This window comes from Salmo salar, chromosome ssa01, assembly GCF_905237065.1.
Source record: "Salmo salar chromosome ssa01, Ssal_v3.1, whole genome shotgun sequence".
Taxonomy (NCBI): Eukaryota; Metazoa; Chordata; class Actinopteri; order Salmoniformes; family Salmonidae; genus Salmo; species Salmo salar.
Genome location: NC_059442.1, coordinates 152,625,074 through 152,646,313, shown reverse-complemented (window position 1 = coordinate 152,646,313; position 21,240 = coordinate 152,625,074). Strand labels below are relative to the sequence as shown.

Genomic DNA, 21,240 nt, shown 5'->3' with positions numbered 1-21,240 from the left:
TACCACAGAATCTCAATTGAATTGAGGTCTGGGCTTTGACTAGGCCATTCCAAGACATTTAAATGTTTCCCCTTAAACCAGTTGAGTGTTGCTTTAGCAGTATGCTTAGGGTCATTGTTCTGCTGGAAGGTGAACCTCCATCTCAGTCTCAAATATCTGGAAGACTGAAAAATGTCCCTGTATTTAGCGCCATCCATCATTCCTTCAATTCTGACCAGTTTCCCATTCCCTGCCCATGGTGTTCTCGAGGTGATGAGAGGTGTTGGTTTATGCACCAACATAGCGTTTTCCTTTATGGCCAAAAACTCAATTTTAGTCTCATCTGACCAGAGCACCCCTTCTTCCATATGTTTTGGGAGTCTCCCACATGCCTTCTGGCAAACATCAAACATGTTTTCTTATTTTTTTCTTAAGCAATGGCTTTTTTCAGGCCACTCTTCTGTAAAGCCCAGCTCAGTGGAGTGTACAGCTTAAAGTGATCCTATGGACAGATACTCCAATCTCCGCTGTGGAGCTTTGCAGCTCCTTCATGGTTATCTCTGGTCTCTTTGTTGCCTCTCTGATTAATGCCCTCCTCGCCTGGTCCGTGAGTTTTGGTGGGCGGCCCTCTCTTGGAAGGTTGGTTGTGGTGCCGTGTTCTTTCCATTTTTTAATAAGGGATTTAATGGTGCTCTGTGGGATGTTCAAAGTTTCTGATATTTTTTTATGACCCAACCCTGATCTGTACTTCTCCACAACTTTGTTCCTGACCTGTTTGGAGAGCTCTTTGGTCTTCATGGTGCTGCTTGCTTGGTGGTGCCCCTTGCTTAGTGGTGTTGCAGCCTCTGAGGCCTTTCAGCGTTAACATTATGTACAAAATAGTTTAAAAAAAGTTACAAACAACGCAGATAAAATAGCAAAAAAACGCAATCTGTTGGGGGCACGTAAAACGTCTGCTTTCTGCTCCAGCTCCATTTTAGGTTTATGTTGCCCATTCATTGTCAGTTAGAGACACAGTAGGACCCAAAAGCATAATCAGTGCTCTAACACCCCCTTGCGCTGGTCTGGAGCAATGAAGTGGTGACGCAGGGTACCGTACTAAACCTCTAAGTACCGCAGCATAATCGCAAAACATTCAGTGGAGCAACCACTGTATGCATGTTGCTGCGCCTATGTTTGTGTTGCTTCACAGTCCCTGCTGTTCCAAAAGGTGTATTTTTATCTGTTTTTTAAATCTGATTCTACAGCTTGCATCAGTTACCTGATGTAGAATCGAGTTCCATGTAGTGATGGATCTATGTAGTTCTTTGGGCCTGGCATAGTCTGTTCTGGACTTGGGGACTGTGAAGAAACCTCTGGTGGCATGTCTTGTCGGGAATGCATGGGTGTCTGAGCTGTGTGCTAGTCATTTAAACAGACAGTTCAGTGCATTCTTCTGAACTTCCGGCACCGACAGAGATGGCCGCCTCGCTTCGCGTTCCTAGGAAACTATGCAGTATTTTGTTTTTTTATGTGTTATTTCTTACATTGTTACCCCAGGTAATCTTAGGTTTTATTACATACAGTTGGGAGGAACTATTGGATATAAGAGCAATGTCAACTCACCAACATTACGACCAGGAATACGGCTTTCCCGAAGCGGATCCTCTGTTTGGCCTACCACCCAGGACAATGGATCGGATCCCAGCCGGCGACCCAAAACAACGACGACGTAGAAGAAGGGGCAGACGGAGCGGTCTTCTGGTCAGGCTCCGTTGACGGGCACATCGCGCACCGCTCCCGATCATACTACTCGCCAATGTCCAGTCTCTTGACAACAAGGTCGACGAAATCCGAGCAAGGGTAGCATTCCAGAGAGACATCCGAGACTGTAACGTTCTTTGTTTCACGGAAACATGGCTCACTCGAGACACGCTATCTGAGTCGGTACAGCCACCTGGTTTCTTTCCGCATCGCGCCGACAGAAACAAGCATCCCTCTGGTAAGAAGAAGGGCGGGGGTGTATGCCTTATGATTAACGAGACGTGGTGTGATCATAACAACATACAGGAACTCAAGTCCTTTTGTTCACCTGACTTAGAATTCCTCACAATCAAATGCCGACCGCATTATCTACCAAGAGAATTCTCTTCGATCATAATCACAGTCGTGTATATTCCCCCCCCAAGCAGACACATCGACGGCCCTGAAAGAACTTAATTCTATGTAAACTGAAAACCACCTATCCTGAGGCTGCATTTATTGTAGCCGGGGATTTTAACAAGGCTAATCTGAAAACAAGGCTCCCCAAATTCTCTCAGCATATCGACCGAATACAAACAGTGTAGCTATTCCCTCCGCAAGGCAATCAAACAAGCTAAGCGTCAGTACAGAGACAAGGTGGAGTCGCAATTCAACGGCTCAGACACGAGAGGTATGTGGCAGGGTCTACAGTCAATCACTGACTACAAATCACGATCTGATCACGATGCCTTGCTCCCAGACAGACTAAACAACTGTTTTGCTCGCTTTGAGGACAGTACAGTGCCACTGACACAGCCTGCTACCAAAACCTGCGGGCTCTCCTTCACTGCAGCCAACGTGAGTAAAACATTTAAACGTATTAACCCTCGCAAGGCTGCAGGCCCAGACGGCATTCCCAGCTGGCTGGTGTGTTTACAAACATATTCAATCAAGCCTTATCCCAGTCTGCTGTCCCCACATGCTTCAAGAGGGCCACCATTGTTCCTGTTCCCAAGAAAGCTAAGGTAACTGAGCTAAATGACTACCGCCCTGTAGCACTCACTTCTATCATCATGAAGTGCATTGAGAGACAAGTCAAGGACCAAATCACCTCCACCCTACCTGTCACCCTAGACCCACTCCAATTTGCTTACCGACCCAATAGGTCCACAGACGATGCAATCGCCATCACACTGCACACTGCCCTAACCCATCTGGACAAGAGGAATACCTATGTAAGAATGCTGTTCATCGATTACAGCTCAGCATTTAACACCATAGTACCCTCCAAACTCATCATTAAGCTCGAGACCCTGGGTCTCGACCCCGCCCTGTGCAACTGGGTCCTGGACTTCCTGACGGGCCGCCCCCAGGTGGTGAGGGTAGGTAACAACATCTCCACCCCGCTGATCCGCAACACTGGGTCCCCACAAGGGTGCGTTCTCAGCCCTCTCCTGTACTCCCTGTTCACCCACAACTGCGTGGCAATGCACACCTCCAACTCAATCATCAAATTTGCAGACGACACTACAGTGGTAGGCTTGATTACCGACAACGACGAGATGGCCTACAGGGAGGAGGTGAGGCCCTCGGAGTGTGGTGTCAGGAAAATAACCTCACAGTCAATGTCAACAAAACAAAGGAGATGATCGTGGACTTCAGGAAACAGCAGAGGGAGCAGCCCCCTATCTACATTGACGAGACAGTGGTGGAGAGGGTAGAGAGTTTTAAGTTCCTCGGCGTACACATCACGGACCAACTGAAATGGTCCACCCACACAGACAGTGTGGTGAAGAAGGCGCAGTAGCGCCTCTTCAACCTCAGGAGGCTGAAGAAATTCGGCTTGTCACCAAAAACACACAAACTTTTACAGATGCACAATCGAGAGCATCCTGTCGGGCTGTATCACCGCCTGGTACGGCAGCTGCTCCGCCCATAACCGGAAGGCTCTCCAGAGGGTAGTGAGGTCTGCACAACGCATCACCAGGTGCAAACTGCCTGCCCTCCAGGACACCTACACCACCCGATGTCACAGGAAGGCCAAAAAGATCATCAAGGACAACAACAACCCGAGCCACTGCCTGTTCACCCCGCTATCATCCAGAAGGCGAGGTCAGTACAGGTGCATCAAAGCGTGGACCGAGAGACTGAAAAACAGCTTCTATCTCAAGGCCATCATACAGTTAAACAGCCATCACTAACATTGAGTGGCTGCTGCCAACATACTGACTCAACAACAGCCACTTTAACCTCTTACATCTAGACGTTCCGCTAGCGGAACACCTGCTCCAATATCCAATGATGGGCGTGGCGCGAATTACAAATTCCTCAAAAATACAAAAACTTCAATTTTTCAAACATATGACTATTTCACAGCATTTTAAAGACAAGACTCTCCTTTATCTAACCACACTGTCCGATTTCAAAAAGGCTTTACAGCGAAAGCAAAACATTAGATTATGTCAGCAGAGTACCCAGCCAGAAATAATCAGACACCCATTTTTCAAGCTAGCATATAATGTCACAAAAAACAAAACCACAGCTAAATGCAGCACTAACCTTTGATGATCTTCATCAGATGACACACCTAGGACATTATGTTATACAATACATGCATGTTTTGTTCAATCAAGTTCATATTTATATCAAAAACCAGCTTTTTACATTAGCATGTGACGTTCAGAACTAGCATACCCCCCGCAAACCTCCGGTGAATTTACTAAATTACTCACAATAAACGTTCACAAAAAACATAACAATTATTTTAAGAATTATAGATACAGAACTCCTTTGTGCAATCGAGGTGTCCGATTTTAAAATAGCTTTTCGGTGAAAGCACATTTTGCAATATTCTGAGTAGATAGCCCAGCCATCACGGCTAGCTATTTAGACACCCACCAAGTTTAGCCCTGACCAAACTCCGATTTACTATTAAAAAAGTTTGATTACCTTTGGTGTTCTTCGTCAGAATGCACTCCCAGGACTGCTACTTCAATAACAAATGTTGGTTTGGTCCAAAATAATCCATCGTTATATCCAAATAGCGGCGTTTTGTTCGTGCGTTCAAGACACTATCCGAAGTGTAAATAAGGGTCACGAGCATGGTGCATTTCGTGACAAAAGATCTCTAAATATTCCATTACCGTACATCGAAGCATGTCAACCGCTGTTTAAAATAAATTTTTATGCCATTTTTCTCGTAAAAAAGCGATAATATTCCGACCGGGAATCTGCGTTTAGGTAAACAGACGAAAGAAAACAAAGCATGAGGTCGACTCGGGCACGCGCCTGAGTCTCACAGTACTGTAACCAGCCACTACCCAAACGCGCTACTTTTTTTCAGCCAGAGCCTGCAAAGCCACGATTCAGCTTTTTGCCGCCTTCTGAGAGCCCATGGGAGCCGTAGGAAGTGTCACGTAACAGCAGAGATCCTGTGTAATGGATAGAGATAATCAAGAAGGGCAAGAAATTGTCAGACAGGGCACTTCCTGCATGGAATCTTCTCAGGTTTTGGCCTGCCAAATGAGTTCTGTTATACTCACAGACACCATTCAAACAGTTTTAGAAACTTTGGAGTGTTTTCTATCCAAAGCTAATAATTATATGCATATTCCAGTTTCTGGGCAGGAGTAATAATCAGATTAAATCGGGTACGTTTTTTATCCGGCTGTGAAAATACTGCCCCCTAGCCATAACAGGTTAATAATGGAAAAATTGATGTAATCAATTTATCACTAACCACTTGATATATACAGTGGGGCAAAAAAGTATTTAGTCAGCCACCAATTGTGCAAGTTCTCCCACTTAAAAAGATGAGAGAGGCCTGTAATTTTCATAATAGGTACACATCAACTATGACAGACAAAATGAGAAAAAAAATCCAGAAAATCACATTGTAGGATTTTTAATATATTTATTTGCAAATTATGGTGGAAAATTAGTATTTGGTCACCTACAAACAAGCAAGATTTCTGGCTCTCACAGACCTGTAACTTCTTCTTTAAGAGATCCTCTGTCCTCCACTCGTTACCTGTATTAATGGCATCTGTTTGAACTTGTTATCAGTATAAAAGACACCTGTCCACAACCTCAAACAGTCACACTGCAAACTCCACTATGGCCAAGACCAAAGAGCTGTCAAAGGACACCAGAAACAAAATTGTAGACCTGCACCAGGCTGGGAAGACTGAATCTGCAATAGGTAAGCAGCTTGGTTTGAAGAAATCAACTGTGGGAGCAATTATTAGGAAATGGAAGACATACAAGACCACTGATAATCTCCCTCGATCTGGGGCTCCACGCAAGATCTCACCCCGTGGGGTCAAAATGATCACAAGAACGGTGAGCAAAAATCCCAGAACCACACGGGGGGACCTAGTGAATGACCTGCAGAGAGCTGGGACCAAAGTAACAAAGCCTACCATCAGTAACACACTACGCCGCCAGGGACTCAAATCCTGCAGTGCCAGACGTGTCCCCCTGCTAAAGCCAGTACATGTCCAGGCCCGTCTGAAGATTTCTAGAGAGCATTTGGATGATCCAGAAGAGGATTGGGAGAATGTCATATGGTCAGATGAAACCAAAATGAACTATTTGGTAAAAACTCAACTCGTCGTGTTTGGAGGACAAAGAATGCTGAGTTGCATCCAAAGAACACCATACCTACTGTGAAGCATGGGGGTGGAAACATCGTGCTTTTGGGCTGTTTTTCTGCAAAGGGACCAGGACGAATGATCCGTGTAAAGGAAAGAATGAATGGGGCCATGTATCGTGAGATTTTGAGTGAAAACCTCCTTCCATCAGCAAGGACATTGAAGATGAAACGTTGCTGGGTCTTTCAGCATGACAATGATCCCAAACACCACCCGGGCAACGAAGGAGTGGCTTCGTAAGAAGCATTTCAAGGTCCTGGAGTGGCCTAGCCAGTCTCCAGATCTCAACCCCATAGAAAATCTTTGGAGGGAGTTGAAAGTCCGTGTTGCCCAGCAACAGCCCCAAAACATCACTGCTCTAGAGGAGATCTGCATGGAGGAATGGGCCAAAATACCAGCAACAGTGTGTGAAAACCTTGTGAAGACTTACAGAAAACGTTTGACCTGTGTCATTGCCAACAAAGGGTATATAACAAAGTATTGAGATAAACTTTTGTTATTGACCAAATACTTATTTTCCACCATAATTTGCAAATAAATTCATAAAAAATCCTACAATGTGATTTTCAGGATTTCTTTTCTCATTTTGTCTGTCATAGTTGAAGTGTACCTATGATGAAAATTACAGGCCTCTCTCATCTTTTTAAGTGGGAGAACTTGCACAATTGGTGGCTGACTCAATACTTTTTTGCCCCACTGTATATATATATATAATGTTTACTTACCCTACATTACTCATCTCATATGTATATACTGTACGCTATACCATCTACTGCATCTTGCCATCTTGATGTAATTAAATGTATCACTAGCCACTTTAAACAATGCCACTTTATATAATGTTTTCATACCCTACATTACTCATCACATATGTATATACTGTACCCTATACCATCTACTGCATCTTGCCTATGCCGTTCGGCCATCACTCATTTATATATTTGTATGTACATATTCGTATTCATTCCTTTACACTTGTGTGTATAAGGTAGTTGTTGTGAAATTGTTAGGTTATATTACTTGTTAGATGTTACTGCATGGTCGGAACTAGAAGCACAAGCATTTCGCTACACTTGCATTAACACCTGCTAACCATGTGTATGTGACAAATACATTTGATTTGATTCAACATGTCAATACCTCTCACAAATATAATTAGTGATGAAGTCAATCTCTCCTCCACTTTGAGCCAGAAGATATTGACATGCATATTTTTCATGTTTGCTCTCTGTGTACATCCAAGGGCCAGCCATGCTGCCCTGTTCTGAGCCAATTGCAATTTTCCTAAGCTTTGTGGCACCTGACCACACGACTGAACAGTAGTCCAGGTGCGACAAAACTAGAGCCTTGTTGATAGTGCTTTTAAGAAGGCAGAGCAGCGCTTTATTATGGACAGACCTCTCCCCATCTTAGCCACTGTTGTATCAATATGACCATGACAGTTTACAATCCAGGATTACTCCAAGCAGTTTAGTCACCTCAACTTGCTCAATTTCCACATTTATTACAATATTTAGTTGAGGTTTAGGGTTTAGTGAATGGTTTATCCCAAATACAAATACATTATTGAATTATTTAGGACTAACTTATTCCTTGCCACCCATTCTGAAACTAACTGCAGCTTTGTTAAGTGTTGCAGTCATTTCAGTTGCTGTAGTAGATGATGTGTAGTGTTGAGTCATCCGCAGACATGGGCACACTTTGCTCAAAGCTAAGTGGCATGTCATTATTAAAGATTGAAAAAAGTAAGTGGCCTAGACAGCTGCGCTGGGGAATTCCTGATTCTAGCTGGATTATGTTGGAGGCTTCCATTAAAGAACACCCTCTGTGTTCTGTTAGACAGGTAACTCTTTAGCCACAATATAGCAGGGGGTGTAAAGCCATAACACATACAATTCTACAGCAGCAGACTATAATCGATAATGTTAAAAGACGTACTGAAGTCTAACAAAACAGCCCCCACAATATTTTTATCATCAATTTCTCTCAGCCAATCATCAGTCATTTGTGTAAGTTCTGTGCTTGTTGAATGTCCTTCCCTATAGTCTGTTGTCAATTTGTTTACTGTAAAATAGCATTGTATCTGGTCAAATACAATTTTTTCCAAAACTTTACTAAGGGTTGGTAAAAGGCTGATTGGTCGGCTATTTGAGCCAGTAAAGGGGGCATTACTATTCTTTGGTAACGTAATGACTTTTGCTTCCCTCCAGTCCTGAGGGCACACACATTCTAAAATATATGCAAATAGGAGTGGCAATATTGTCCACTATTATCCTCAGTACTTTTCCATCCAAGATGTCAGACCCCGGTGGCTTGTCATTGTTGATAGAGAACAAAAAAAATCACCTCTCACACACTCATTTTACCAAATTCAAAATTCCAATTGTTGTCTTTCATAATTTGTTCAGATATACTTGGATATGTAGTGTCAGCATTTGTTGCTGGCATGTCATGCCTAAATTTGATAATCTTGCCAATGAAAAAAATCATTAAAGTAGTTGGCAATAATATGAGCCATCTGATTCAATGAATGATGGAGCTGAGTTTACCCTTTTTCCCAAAATGTCAATGAAGGTGCTCCAAAGCTTTTTACTATCATTCTATATGTCAATTATCTTTGTTTCATTGTGTAGTTTTGTTTTCTTTTTATTCAATTTAGTCACATGATTTCTCAATTTGCTGTACGTTTGCCAATCGGTTGTGCACCCAGACTTATTTGCCATTCCTTTTTCCTCATCCCCCTCAACTATACAATTTTTAATTTCCTCAACAATCCACAGGGATTTAACAGTTTTTACAGTCAATTTATTAATGGGTGCATGATTATTAGCAACTGGGATAAGCAATTTCATAAATGTGTTTGTTTGCTCCACATTACACACCACGGACCAACAAATATTCTTTACATCAACAACATAGGAATCACAAAAAAACATATTGTATGACCTCTTATACACTATATTAGGCCCAGCCTTTGGAACTTTGTTTTTCCTATGGCTACTATATTGTGATCACTACATCTGATGGATTTGGATACTGCTTTCAAGCACATTACTAAAGCATTAGTAAAGATGTGATCAATACATGTTGATGATTTCATTCAAGTGCTCTTTGTAACTACCCTGGTAGGTTGACTGATAACCTGAACCAGGTTGCAGGCACTGGCTACAGTTTGAAGCTTTTTCTTGAGTGGACAGCTGGATGAAAGCCAGTCAATATTTAAATCACCCAGAAAATATATACCTGTATGTTGTTATCACATACATTATCAATCATTTCACACATTATCCAGATACTGATTGTTAGCACTTGGTGGTCTATGGCAGCTTCCCATAAGAATGGGCTTTATGTGAGGCAGATGAATCTGCAGCCATATTACTTCAACAGTATTTAACATGAGTTCCTCTCCGAATTTGACAGGAATGTGGCTCTGAATATATACAGCAACACCTCCACCACTGGCATTTTGGTATTTTCTGTAAACGTTATGACCTTGTATTACTACCACTGTATCATCAAAGGTATTGTGTAAGTGAGTTTCAGAGATTACTTTTATCTGTTACTAGCAAGTTATTCATTTCATTAACCTTGTTTCTTTAGCTACATATGTTAACGTGGGCTATTTTGAGCACTTTTCTGGGATGCTTGCTTGTTTTCATTGCTTTACTGGCAAGCTTAGCAGCAGTAGTAGATATTCTTCAATGTTATTTACTGTATGTTAGTGCAGGGTGAGATGCACACAGTGGACTTCCTACTAGGGCACACCGCCTCAGTGCTAACAGCATAAATCTGGTTCATAGGCACATGATTGCTGCATACATTAGCAGTAGGATCAGTAGAGGCATTCAGGGCAGTTAGAGGGACATCAATTAGGCTACTTAAATTGTGTCTACCAATGCCCCTGGTATAATGTATATGAAGACTCAGCAACACAATGGTAAGGATTAACTGAGCTGGGCTTGGGTCATTGATAAGTCATTGTCTCAGCGCAGCCTCATAATGCTGTGAAAGGATCCAGGAACCCAAATTATTTGGGTGGGTCCCATCCTCCATATAAAATGTGTTTTGTTTATATCTTAAACAAACACTAACAACCGTATCGTTCCAGGCAAAACATACCAATAGTTGAATTACAATCAGTAATTTAATCCACTGGTAGGCTAGGAAACAAATTCTACAACTGGAGCACCAACGCGCTATTGAAATAATGGAGACTCCTCGCAAATAACCCTATTTATAACCCTATTTATAATTGTCTGTAGTCGTAAAATTAGGCACGTACTACCGATACAATTTCCAGAAAATAGCCCTAATTTAAAGGTCTAAGCCTTTCTCCTGCGATTACTCTCCTTAATCCAGCTCTTGTTGTCTCTGCCTCACTCTTTCTCTCCCAATTGTCGCCCCTGTCCTTCCCCTTATGTTTGCAATTTCAGTGGTTGTGTCCTACTCGGTCACAATGTTTACAGGGAGCCTTACACTCCCGGGCGAGATGTCCTGTCTCATCGCAATTGAAACATTTTCTATCGTCTGATCCTGTCCATTTTTTTTTCTCTTAACCACAATTACCCCGATTGTTACTGTTATATGCTCTGACTCAACCTGTTCTCTCTTTTTACAGTCTCAGTGATTATGGCCTACTTTATTGCAGTGTTTACACGGTGCCTCACAATCTCTAGCAAAATGACCCGGGTTGTGATAGTTAAAGCATCTATCTCCCCCTTTCTTTTGACTGTCTCTATCCACTTTTCTCGACTTTCTCCACCTCTATCCACTTTCTCAATAAAGTTGCTAAATCCTGTTCTCCTTTCTGTGTCTCTGTGGGGGCCTTGGGAGTCCTCTCCATCTGAGAGGATTTACTACTCATGTTCGTTCAATTACTATCGTAGTTATTATGCTTCTTCTCACAATCTATATTTACATGATATTAACCTCTATGTGTGTGCTTTATTCCGTTATTATCCTTAACCTATTTTGAAAAATACCTACCGTTAATTTCAGAATAATTATTTGTATGATACATGATACATTATTTATATCTCACACGTATACGACCATAAATAATGCACATTTTTATGACGTTCCTTGCGACTTTCGACTGATCAATATATCTATCTCACACGCAAATAATTATCTTCTTATTCTATGTGCTTTTTAAAACTTTGATTCAATTACTTCTATGTGTATCTCTTACCTACTGTTAATTTCCTCTTGGATCACAGAATAATTACTTTTATGACTTTTGATAGATTATTGGGTCTCACATGTATCCAACAATAAGCTATTACCCAGAGGTTTTAAGGCCCTGGTCAACAGCCCATTTTTGCGTTGTTACTTATGGCTTTTGACTGGTCAATATATCTATCTCACACGCAATTATCCTCTTACCCCTGTGGAAACTTCCCAATGTGTCTATGTTTCTTCTTCTACCTACTGTTCATTTCCTCTAGGATCTTAGAATAATTACTTTTATGACTTTTGATAGATTATTGGGTCTCACATGTATCCAACAATAAGCTATTACCCAGAGGTTTTAAGGCCCTGGTCAACAGCCCATTTTTGCGTCGTTACTTTATGGCCTTTGACCAATATATCTATCTCACACGCAATCATCCTCTTACCCCTGTGGAAATTTCCCAATGTGTCTATGTGTTGCTATGTGTATCTCTTTCTTGAAACTTTATCTATAGAGGTGTCTTTTAATCGGACATTAGGTCACATACGTCTACGACTATAAGCTATTTTCCAGGGTTCGTAAAGCCCTAGTTAACAGCTTATTTTTCTGTCGTTCCTTGCAATTATTGACTCGTTAATATCACGTTTCTCACTCCGCTATATTAGGTTTCCCTCCTTCAATGCATAATCAGACCTATCTTTGCGCCTCCGGAAGATCTGACCATCCCATCCTAGGCGTATTTAGACAGGCGACCTACATTAATGTAATCATGTCTCTGACCTCCTCCCTCATAATTATATTACTATATTTAGCCTTACAATTTACGTTTTGTGCCAATGTCTTTCAACCAATTTTACGTTTAAGGTCTCAACATTTAGCTAGTTTATATTGGTTGTGGCCACAGATACCGGGGAGTCATTCCGGACCCCTCCTCCTCCTGTTTGGATTTATACCCGATTCCAATCTTCCATTTGCACAGAATACTTGGTTCCCTTTAAAACATTTTTCTCCACACAAAATCCTAAAGACAGGTCACCAGATATAAACTCCTTTGGATATACCAGCGTCTAACACCCAGAGTACATTAAAATCCTTTATAAACACTCCCGCCTTTCACTCTTACATCACTCATTTCAACATTTAATGCAATCATACAGGTGCTATTCCCCAAATCCGTGAATAAAGAGCACTGACCTTATTTTTTTGCAGCTGAGGTTTCAATGTTGGTAGGATCTCGTCACCGCTTCTGTCGTATACCAATTCACCACCGGCCTGTAAAGAACCCTCAGCAAGGGGCCAGGTCTTTAATCTACTGATATTTCATCCGCCCGTGCACAGTTTTGGTTTCTCCATGGAACGACAGGAGCAGGTATTGAGTTCCGGCTATCGAAGGACCAAGCTGTCACGGGAATTTTTCTATCCCAATGATAATAATTAACTTCTCTGGGCTAGGTGGGACGTGACCATCCCACACTATTCAACAGCAGAAATAGCATGGCGCGAAATACAAAACAGCAAAAATCTCATAATTTCATTTTCTCAAACAATCAACTATTTTACACCATTTTAAAGATAAGACTCTCGTTAATCTAACCACATTTTCCGATTTCAAAAAGGCTTTATGGCGAAAGCATAAAATTAGATTATGTTAGGACATAAACTTCACAAGAAAATCCACACTGCCATTTTCCAAGCAAGGGCATGCATCACAAAAACCAAATGTGCAGCTAAAATATTCACTAACCTTTGATGATCTTCATCAGATGGCACTCATAGGACTTCATGTCATACAATACATGTATGTTTTGCTTGATAAAGTTCATATTTATATCCAAAAACAGCATTTTACATTGGCGCATGATGTTCAGAAAATGTATTCCCACCAAAACCCCCGGTGAATGTGCACATCAATTTACAAAAATACTCATCATAAATGTTGATAAAATTTACAACAGTTATTGAAAGAATTATAGATACACTACCCCTTGATGCAACCGCTTTGTCAGATTTCAAAATAACTTTACGGAGAAAGCACATTGTTCAATATTCTGAGTACATAGCTCAGCCATCGAAGCAAGCTATTCAGCTACCCGCCAAGTTCTGGCATCAACAAAACTCTGAATTAGTATTACAAATATTCTCTTACCTTTGCTGATCTTCGTCAGAATGCACTCCGAGGACTCCTACTTCCACAAGAAATGTTTGTTTTGTTCGAAATACTCCATATTTATGTCCAAATACCTCCGTTTTGTTTGTGCGTTCAAATCACTATCCAAAGGCATACGGTAATAGAACTATTTGACTTTTCGTCTCTGGTACGAGTGCAGTACCAGAGACGAAAAGTCAAATAGTTCTATTACCGTTTGTAGAAACATGTCAAACATTGTTTACAATCAATCCTTAGGGTATTTTTAAGATAAAACGTCGATAATATTCCAACCGGACAATAGCATATTCATTCAAGAAGAAAAAGAAGGAGGGGCGCGCTGTTAGGCTCGCGCATCACCAAGTCCTTTGTCCATAGGCAGTCCACTCATTGACTGAGCTACTATTCTCTGCCCAGTAACAGGATAATGATGGAAAAACTTTCTGAAGGCTGTTGACAGCCAATGGAAGCCTTAGGAAATGCAACGTGACCCCACAGACACTGTAGTTTCGATAGGGATTCAAAAGAAGAACTACAATTCTCATATTTCCACACTTCCTGGTTGGAATTTTCTCAGGTTTTTGCTTGCCATATGAGTTCTGTTATACTCACAGACATCATTCAAACAGTTGTAGAAACTTCAGAGTGTTTTCTATCCAAATCAACTAATAATTTGCAAATATTTGACTCTGGGCCCGAGTATTAGGCCATTTACTCGGCACGCTTTTCATCCGAAAATGAAAATACTGCCCCCTATACCCCAAAAGGTTAACAATCAATAAGCCTTGACTAATTCCCAAGGTTTGTAATCACTATCCAGCGCTGCCTGTTCCTTTCCCCTGAGATTAGGGGGACCTTGAAGGTTACTCCCTGTTTTCTCCTAAGTCTCTCCAGGTCGGGTCAAACACATGTCTACAGTTCCCTTAGTCTAACTAATTTCCCTTCCTCCCGGGTCTTCTACTAGACCTTATGGGACTTAATTTCAGTACTTAAATTATTCATTACACATGCTACATAACTATTAATTACTAATCAGTTAAGTTTCAGGGATGGATTCTTTATTCATTTTCCTTTATTATATAATTCCCTAATCACACGCTGTCATAGTATTCCACACTTAACGTATGTGTATGTTTGTGCGTACCTGCATGCGTGTGTGTTGATCAGAGTGTGTACTTTCAGTGCTTGGTTTGTGAGGACCCAGCTGCTGTCTTTAAAGTTATGTGACAGAGCATCCTTTAACCCATCCAGACCGAGCATCCTGTTGCACTGAGGGGACCTCTCACTTACTGTAGCAGGGTGACTTCTGGGAACTGACTGGCAGGTGGGGAAATTAAGTGGATTTTTGTTTTCGTGGAAGACGCACGGTGCAGTACCAAGCTGTTGAATGGCTTCGGTGGGGTTTTCTCTGAGCAACAAGGGGGTCTCTTTCCCTCAGGGAGGGGCTCTGATTGGTCACCTCTAACACCTTCTCTCTTTCTCTCCTTCTCTTTCTCACTCCTTTCTCATTCATTCTCTCTCTCTCCATTTTTGTCTCTTCATCTCTCCCTCTCTTCCTCTCTTCTCCCCTTCTACCACTCTCTGTATCTCTGTCTTTCCTTCCTTCCCTCTCTTCCCATCCCTTTTTTCTCTCTCTCTGTCTCTCTCTCTCTCCTTCACTCTCTCTCTCTCTCTGCAGGGCTGAAGCAGATTCATGCCTTGTCCATCCAGGGTAACTATGAGTTGAGGATTGACCTGGAGGACTTTGACAACAGTACAGCCTATGCCCAGTACGAGACCTTTGGAGTGGGCCTGTTCTCCGTGGACCCGGATGATGATGGATACCCACTGACAGTTGGAGATTACTCCGGAAACGCAGGTACTTGGTTATATCTGACTGACCCGTTCCCGTTGGGGATCAATAAAGTATATACCTAAAAAACGTAACATTGATGTTTGATTCAAATCATGGATTAGGTCGTTGTAGACCTAGACATCGATCAAAGGGTAAAGCACCCCAAACACTAAAACATTTAAGCCTCAGATTTACTCCTCAAAAAGTACAAGTATAACTCAGCAATGCATTGACTCTATCTATCGTCATATCTGCTGTGTCATCTGCAGTAGTCTTGTTAATATTGTTAAGGGTTGAGGGGATGAGGGTGGGAGGAGTGAGGGAGGCAGAAAGGGAGGGAGAGATCGAGGGAAGTGTTTGGTTTTGGTCCCCACTGTGTTGTGTTAGTGTCCGATGATTTAACAATGTAGACAGACAGACTGAGGGGGACAACGAGTATCTATCTGTTCCCCAAATGTCACATCTCACCCAGTGCCCCGTCCCCGTGAATAAATTACTACCCAATGAATTACTGTGGTTGACCTGCAGCGTAAACAAAACACTGTCTCACGCCCGTCGCTACAAAGAAGAAATTTTAAGAACCTTTGGGTCGCTTGGCACAGCACACAGACAGAGAAGGGGGACAGATGAGAGAGGAGGGATGGGGAGAGGACGCGGGAGAAGAGATAGATAGAGAGAGAGAAAGAGAGAGAGAGAGAGAGAGAGAGAGAGAGAGAGAGAGAGGGTAAAGGAGGACACAATCAGGTTTTGGAGAGAGAGAGAGATCGGTTGTTTAAATGGCTTATAGCTTCTCTTCCTACTGCAATGAAACTGACCTTCAACTGACAACGTGCCTGTTGGACATTTGAATCCCACTGCAGCATACGAATGCCTCTCCCCGTATCCTTGTACCCTCTTAGTACCACAATAATTGTTATTATCATCCTCAATGACTGTTTTAGACACCTACCACTCTTCTGCCCCTCTCCCACGCACGCACGCACGCACACACACACACACACACACACACACACACACACACACACACACACACACACACACACACACACACATACATACAAATACGCACACACACACACATGCACATATACACACACACACACACACACACACACACACACACACACACACACACACACACACGTACACACAATTTCCTCTGATCTGAGATCTGTAGACAGGTAGTTATTGTGGCTAGAAGCAGCTGGATCTTAATGGTGTTCAGTGGAGCCGCCCATCCCATCCCCTTCCCTTTACCCAGACAAGGTGACACTGAGCGGGCTGCAAATGAGACTCTAAGTGCCCCTAGCCTGGTTCATCTCTCTCTCCCCTTATTTAGTTTCATCCGGTGACCATCAGCATGCTGTCACGATGGGTTGAGGTTGTATGTTTTGATCTTTTTTCTCTGTTTTGCCGTTCCTCCTATTGGAACTAATTGCACCATGGGTTACCGTGGAAACGGCAAATTGAGAGAGGGATGGGGGGGTTTGGTTAGAGGGGAGAAGGGAGTAGCAGTGGCCACACCCAGCCTGGGGATCTAAACGCTTAAGATGCCCAGACGAGCTGCTAGCGAACACCTTTTTCTATTGTGTTATTGACTGTACGCTTGTTTATTCCATGTGTAACTGTGTTGTTGTTTCAGTCGCACTGCTTTGCTTTATCTTGGCTAGGTCGCAGTTGTAAATGAGAACTTGTTCTCAACTAGCCTACCTGGTTAAATAAATGTGAAATAAAAAAAATTATAAAAAAATGCTGGAGAGGAGGGTTTTTATCCCCCTCTGGTCACAGACACAGCATGAAGCATTATAGAGAGGGAGATAGGGAGTGATGGAAAGAGTGAAATACACACAGGGAGAGGTAGATTGATATAAAAATCCACATCCAGGCACTCGTATCCTTTTGTTTATCAAAAGCCTGAAGAGTTGCTATGAAACACCAATAATAAGTACATTATTCTCTGAAATCGTTTATTGTGTGGTACAGAATGTCATCACTCAAAATCCCCATGTGCAGTGCCACTGACAGTAAGCCAACCACCCAAGTATGACATTCAGCTCAAAGCCGTAGCCTATACAGATGTAGGATCTTAATTTGATCACTCTTTTTTTCCTGAGAATTTTCCTTCACAACAGGAAATGCAAACTTGTAGTGTAGTTACGTTTTTAAAAAGGCTTCTAATGTTTGTCATTTCCACTTAGAAATTTCAAACTTGATTTGCCGCAACTAAAAATGCATCAAGCCTTACAAAAATGTCAAATAATTATAATCCACATAATGATTCACATTACCTGCCGCTACAGGATTATTTCCTGCTGTAGCAAACTGACTAAAATTAATATCCTACATCTGTAGCTAACTGTGTCATGTACCTCTCTTTAGTTCTATTTCTGCTGTAGCTACAAAGATCCTCATTGTGTGTGTGTGTGTGTGTGTGTGTGTGTGTGTGTGTGTGTGTGTGTGTGTGTGTGTGTGTGTGTGTGTGTGTGTGTGTGTGTGTGTGTGTGTTTGCGTGTTTGCGTGCGGGCGGGCGGGCGTGTGTGCGTGCTGTGACAGTTGTGTGGTGATCGGATCGTTAGGGATGTGATATTAGCAGAAGGATAAAAAGGTCAGCGTAGAGCCCTTTGATAAATAAACAACATAGTGTTGTAACACAGCAATTTATGTAATGAGGACTGATCTTCTAGAAAGGACAGGAGGCATCTCTCTCTGATCTCACGTAATTTATGGAAATTATTGATTGTAAAATCCTGAGTCATTTAGGTAAATGAATGGGAAAGCAGTGCTGCTCTCTGATGTAAGAGATCTCTGGACAAATACATTAGTTGAACTAGGAAGGACCAATCAAGGCACTGAGAAGTTGAAATCTATTTTATCAGCCTCTCTCAATTATCTTCTTCTTTCTTGTCTTCCCATCTATCTTCTATTTCTCCTCTGTTCATCCTTGTCCTTTGACTGTGTGTGTGTGTGTGTGTGTGTGTGTGTGTGTGTGTGTGTGTGTGTGTGTGTGTGTGTGTGTGTGTGTGTGTGTGTGTGTGTGTGTGTGTGTGTGTGTGTGTGTGTGTGTGTGTGTGTGCATACGTGTGCGTGTATGTAAATATGGTTGTGTGTTTGTTTGTACATGAATGCAACATAAATGTGGCCTTCACTCATCCAATCCACCCTCCACCACCAACCCCCTCCCCCTCACCATACAGGCGATGCTCTGCTCAAGCACAACGGGATGAAGTTCACCACCAAAGACAAGGACAACGACCACTCGGAGAACAACTGTGCCTCCTTCTACCACGGCGCCTGGTGGTACCGTAACTGCCACACGTCCAACCTGAACGGACAGTACCTCCGCGGGCAGCACACCTCCTATGCCGATGGCATCGAGTGGTCCACCTGGACCGGCTGGCAGTACTCCCTCAAGTTCTCTGAGATGAAGATACGACCCGCGCGCGACGAGAGCAAATAAGTATATGAGGCAATAACAGAGGAAAGGAGTTGAAAGTGTTCAGAGTAATAAAACCATACCCTCAGATACTGTTTACTGACTGACTAAAAGCATTGACATCTTTGATTGGTTTACTACTATTCTCTACTGTTTCCTGTGGAGCCCTTGTCCCTCTCTACCACCTCCCAGCCCCGCCCAACTTCATGTGCCCCACCCCTACCCTTAGTCCCCTATCGCCTACTAGTGTTGTGCTGAGGCTTTTTGTGCCCCCCTCCCCCCACACACTTCCATCCCAACAACCTCATGACCTCACTGGATCAGGAAATGTGTCAGATTCACTCTGTTCCTCACTCTTTCTATTAGTGATTCATTTATATCTAGTTATTAGTCAATTATCTGTCTATTCCTTCTGAGCCTTGACCTGTCTCCTGTGTGTTTGTTGTGCCCTGTAACCAGTAGTCCTATTCCTACAGTCCTTTGCTGCGTTGTTGCCAGTCAGCGAAGCGTGGCGTTACCGTGTGACCTTAGAACAAGTGACTGATTCATGATATGTCGGAAACAGAGATGTGACATTACAGCTGGAACACACACACACACACACACACACACACACACACACACACACACACACACAGACAGACAGACAGACAGACAGACAGACAGACAGACAGACAGACAGACAGACAGACAGACAGACAGACAGACAGACAGACAGACAGACAGACAGACAGACAGACAGACAGACAGACAGACAGACAGACAGACAGACAGACAGACAGACAGACAATATGACCACAGCAAAACTCTGTCACCTAAAGTGACCCGGCTGCATTGGCCTACCAGTCAGAATGGCCCAACCCACAGTACTGCTTAAGTGTCCCTTTATTTCAGATAGACTCAGTAGGAGACACAACACAATGGACGGTTTAAATAAAAGGAGACAGAAGAATGAAAGAAAGAGAGGGGAGAGAGAGAGGGGGGAGAAAGGGAGCGAGAGAGGGGGAGAGAAAGGGAGAGAGAGAGAGAGGACAGATCAAACAGAGGGGTCGAAGGGAATGACTAAATGAAAAGGAGATTAAGAAAATGGGAATATACAGAGAAAAAGAAAGATGGAGGAGAGGTTATGGAGGGCTGAGGAAGAAGGGATGAGTAAACAAGAGGGAACCGATCTCAATCATCTGACTGAGACTATTAGGGAGCATATTGGGCACTTAGTCTGATCACCAACCAAGTTACTACTTCTACAGTGCCCCAGATGGTAACGTCGCAGTGTGTGTTAGTGTCTGCGTGTATGCATGCAAGTGTGCTTGTCCTCTAATCACTCTCCCAATCGCCCGAAGAGTCCATTTCAGTGATCCATTTGAGCTCCCAGTAGGTCAGACAAACAGCCTATGTAAAAATGATATGATGAATGTTATCAAGTTCCCATTGGTAGTGGGTAAATGGAGGAGGCAGCAGAATGGAAAAGAGGAAAATACAGGGAAGAGAGTGAGGTGAAGTGACAAGGTGCCCCTGGTGGCCTACCATAGAAAGAACGAGAGGAAGAAAGGTTATTTGACTGCTACCTTCCAGAGCCAGGAGTGTCATGACAGAGAGGGTCGTCTGTTATTCATCTGTTCCTTTAGGAAGTAGAGCATGTTTTAACCTTTGCCACCACGACCACAAGGTTAAATAGTCCCCTACTCCCCTGAGCATTTAAATTCTACGCCTGTGCTTTCTCAATCAGATGTATAGTCAATAGAAGCTGCTTCACACACAGACACACACACACACACTCTGATAACAGTCCTTTAACGTAGCTACATACACATTCTGTTTTCATATCATCCTTTACAGTGAGGGAAAAAAGTATTTGATCCCCTGCTGATTTTGTACGTTTGCCCACTGACAAAGAAATGATCAGTCTATAATTTTAATGGTAGGTTTATTTCAACAGTGAGAGACAGAATAACACCAAAGAAATCCAGAAAAACACATGTCAAAAATGTTCTAATTTGATTTGCATTTTAATGAGGGAAATAAGTATTTGACCCCCTCTCAATCAAAAAGATTTCTGGCTCCCAGGTGTCTTTTATACAGGTAACGAGCTGAGATTAGGAGCACACTCTTAAAGGGAGTGCTCCTAATCTCAGCTTGTTACCTGTATAAAAGACACCTGTCCACAGAAGCAATCAATCAATCAGATTCCAAACTCTCCACCATGGCCAAGACCAAAGAGCTCTCCAAGGATGTCAGGGACAAGATTATAGACCTACACAAGGCTGGAATGGGCTACAAGACCATCGCCAAGCAGCTTAG

General features: G+C 42.7%; 1 protein-coding gene across 3 annotated transcripts in view; it reads left to right on the top strand.

Moving 5' to 3' along the window:
* The window catches only part of LOC106568645 (fibrinogen C domain-containing protein 1), a 273,373-nt gene extending 254,346 nt beyond the window's left edge, over nucleotides 1-19,027 (top strand). For all 3 annotated transcript variants that reach the window (XM_014139159.2, XM_014139150.2, XM_014139143.2), the window contains 2 exons: nucleotides 15,351-15,530; nucleotides 18,701-19,027. In XM_014139159.2, the coding sequence (XP_013994634.1) occupies nucleotides 15,351-15,530; nucleotides 18,701-18,963 (443 nt within the window). In that variant the 3' untranslated portion in view covers nucleotides 18,964-19,027. The remainder of the gene's footprint in view (nucleotides 1-15,350; nucleotides 15,531-18,700) is intronic.
* Nucleotides 19,028-21,240: the final 2,213 nt, after the last annotated feature.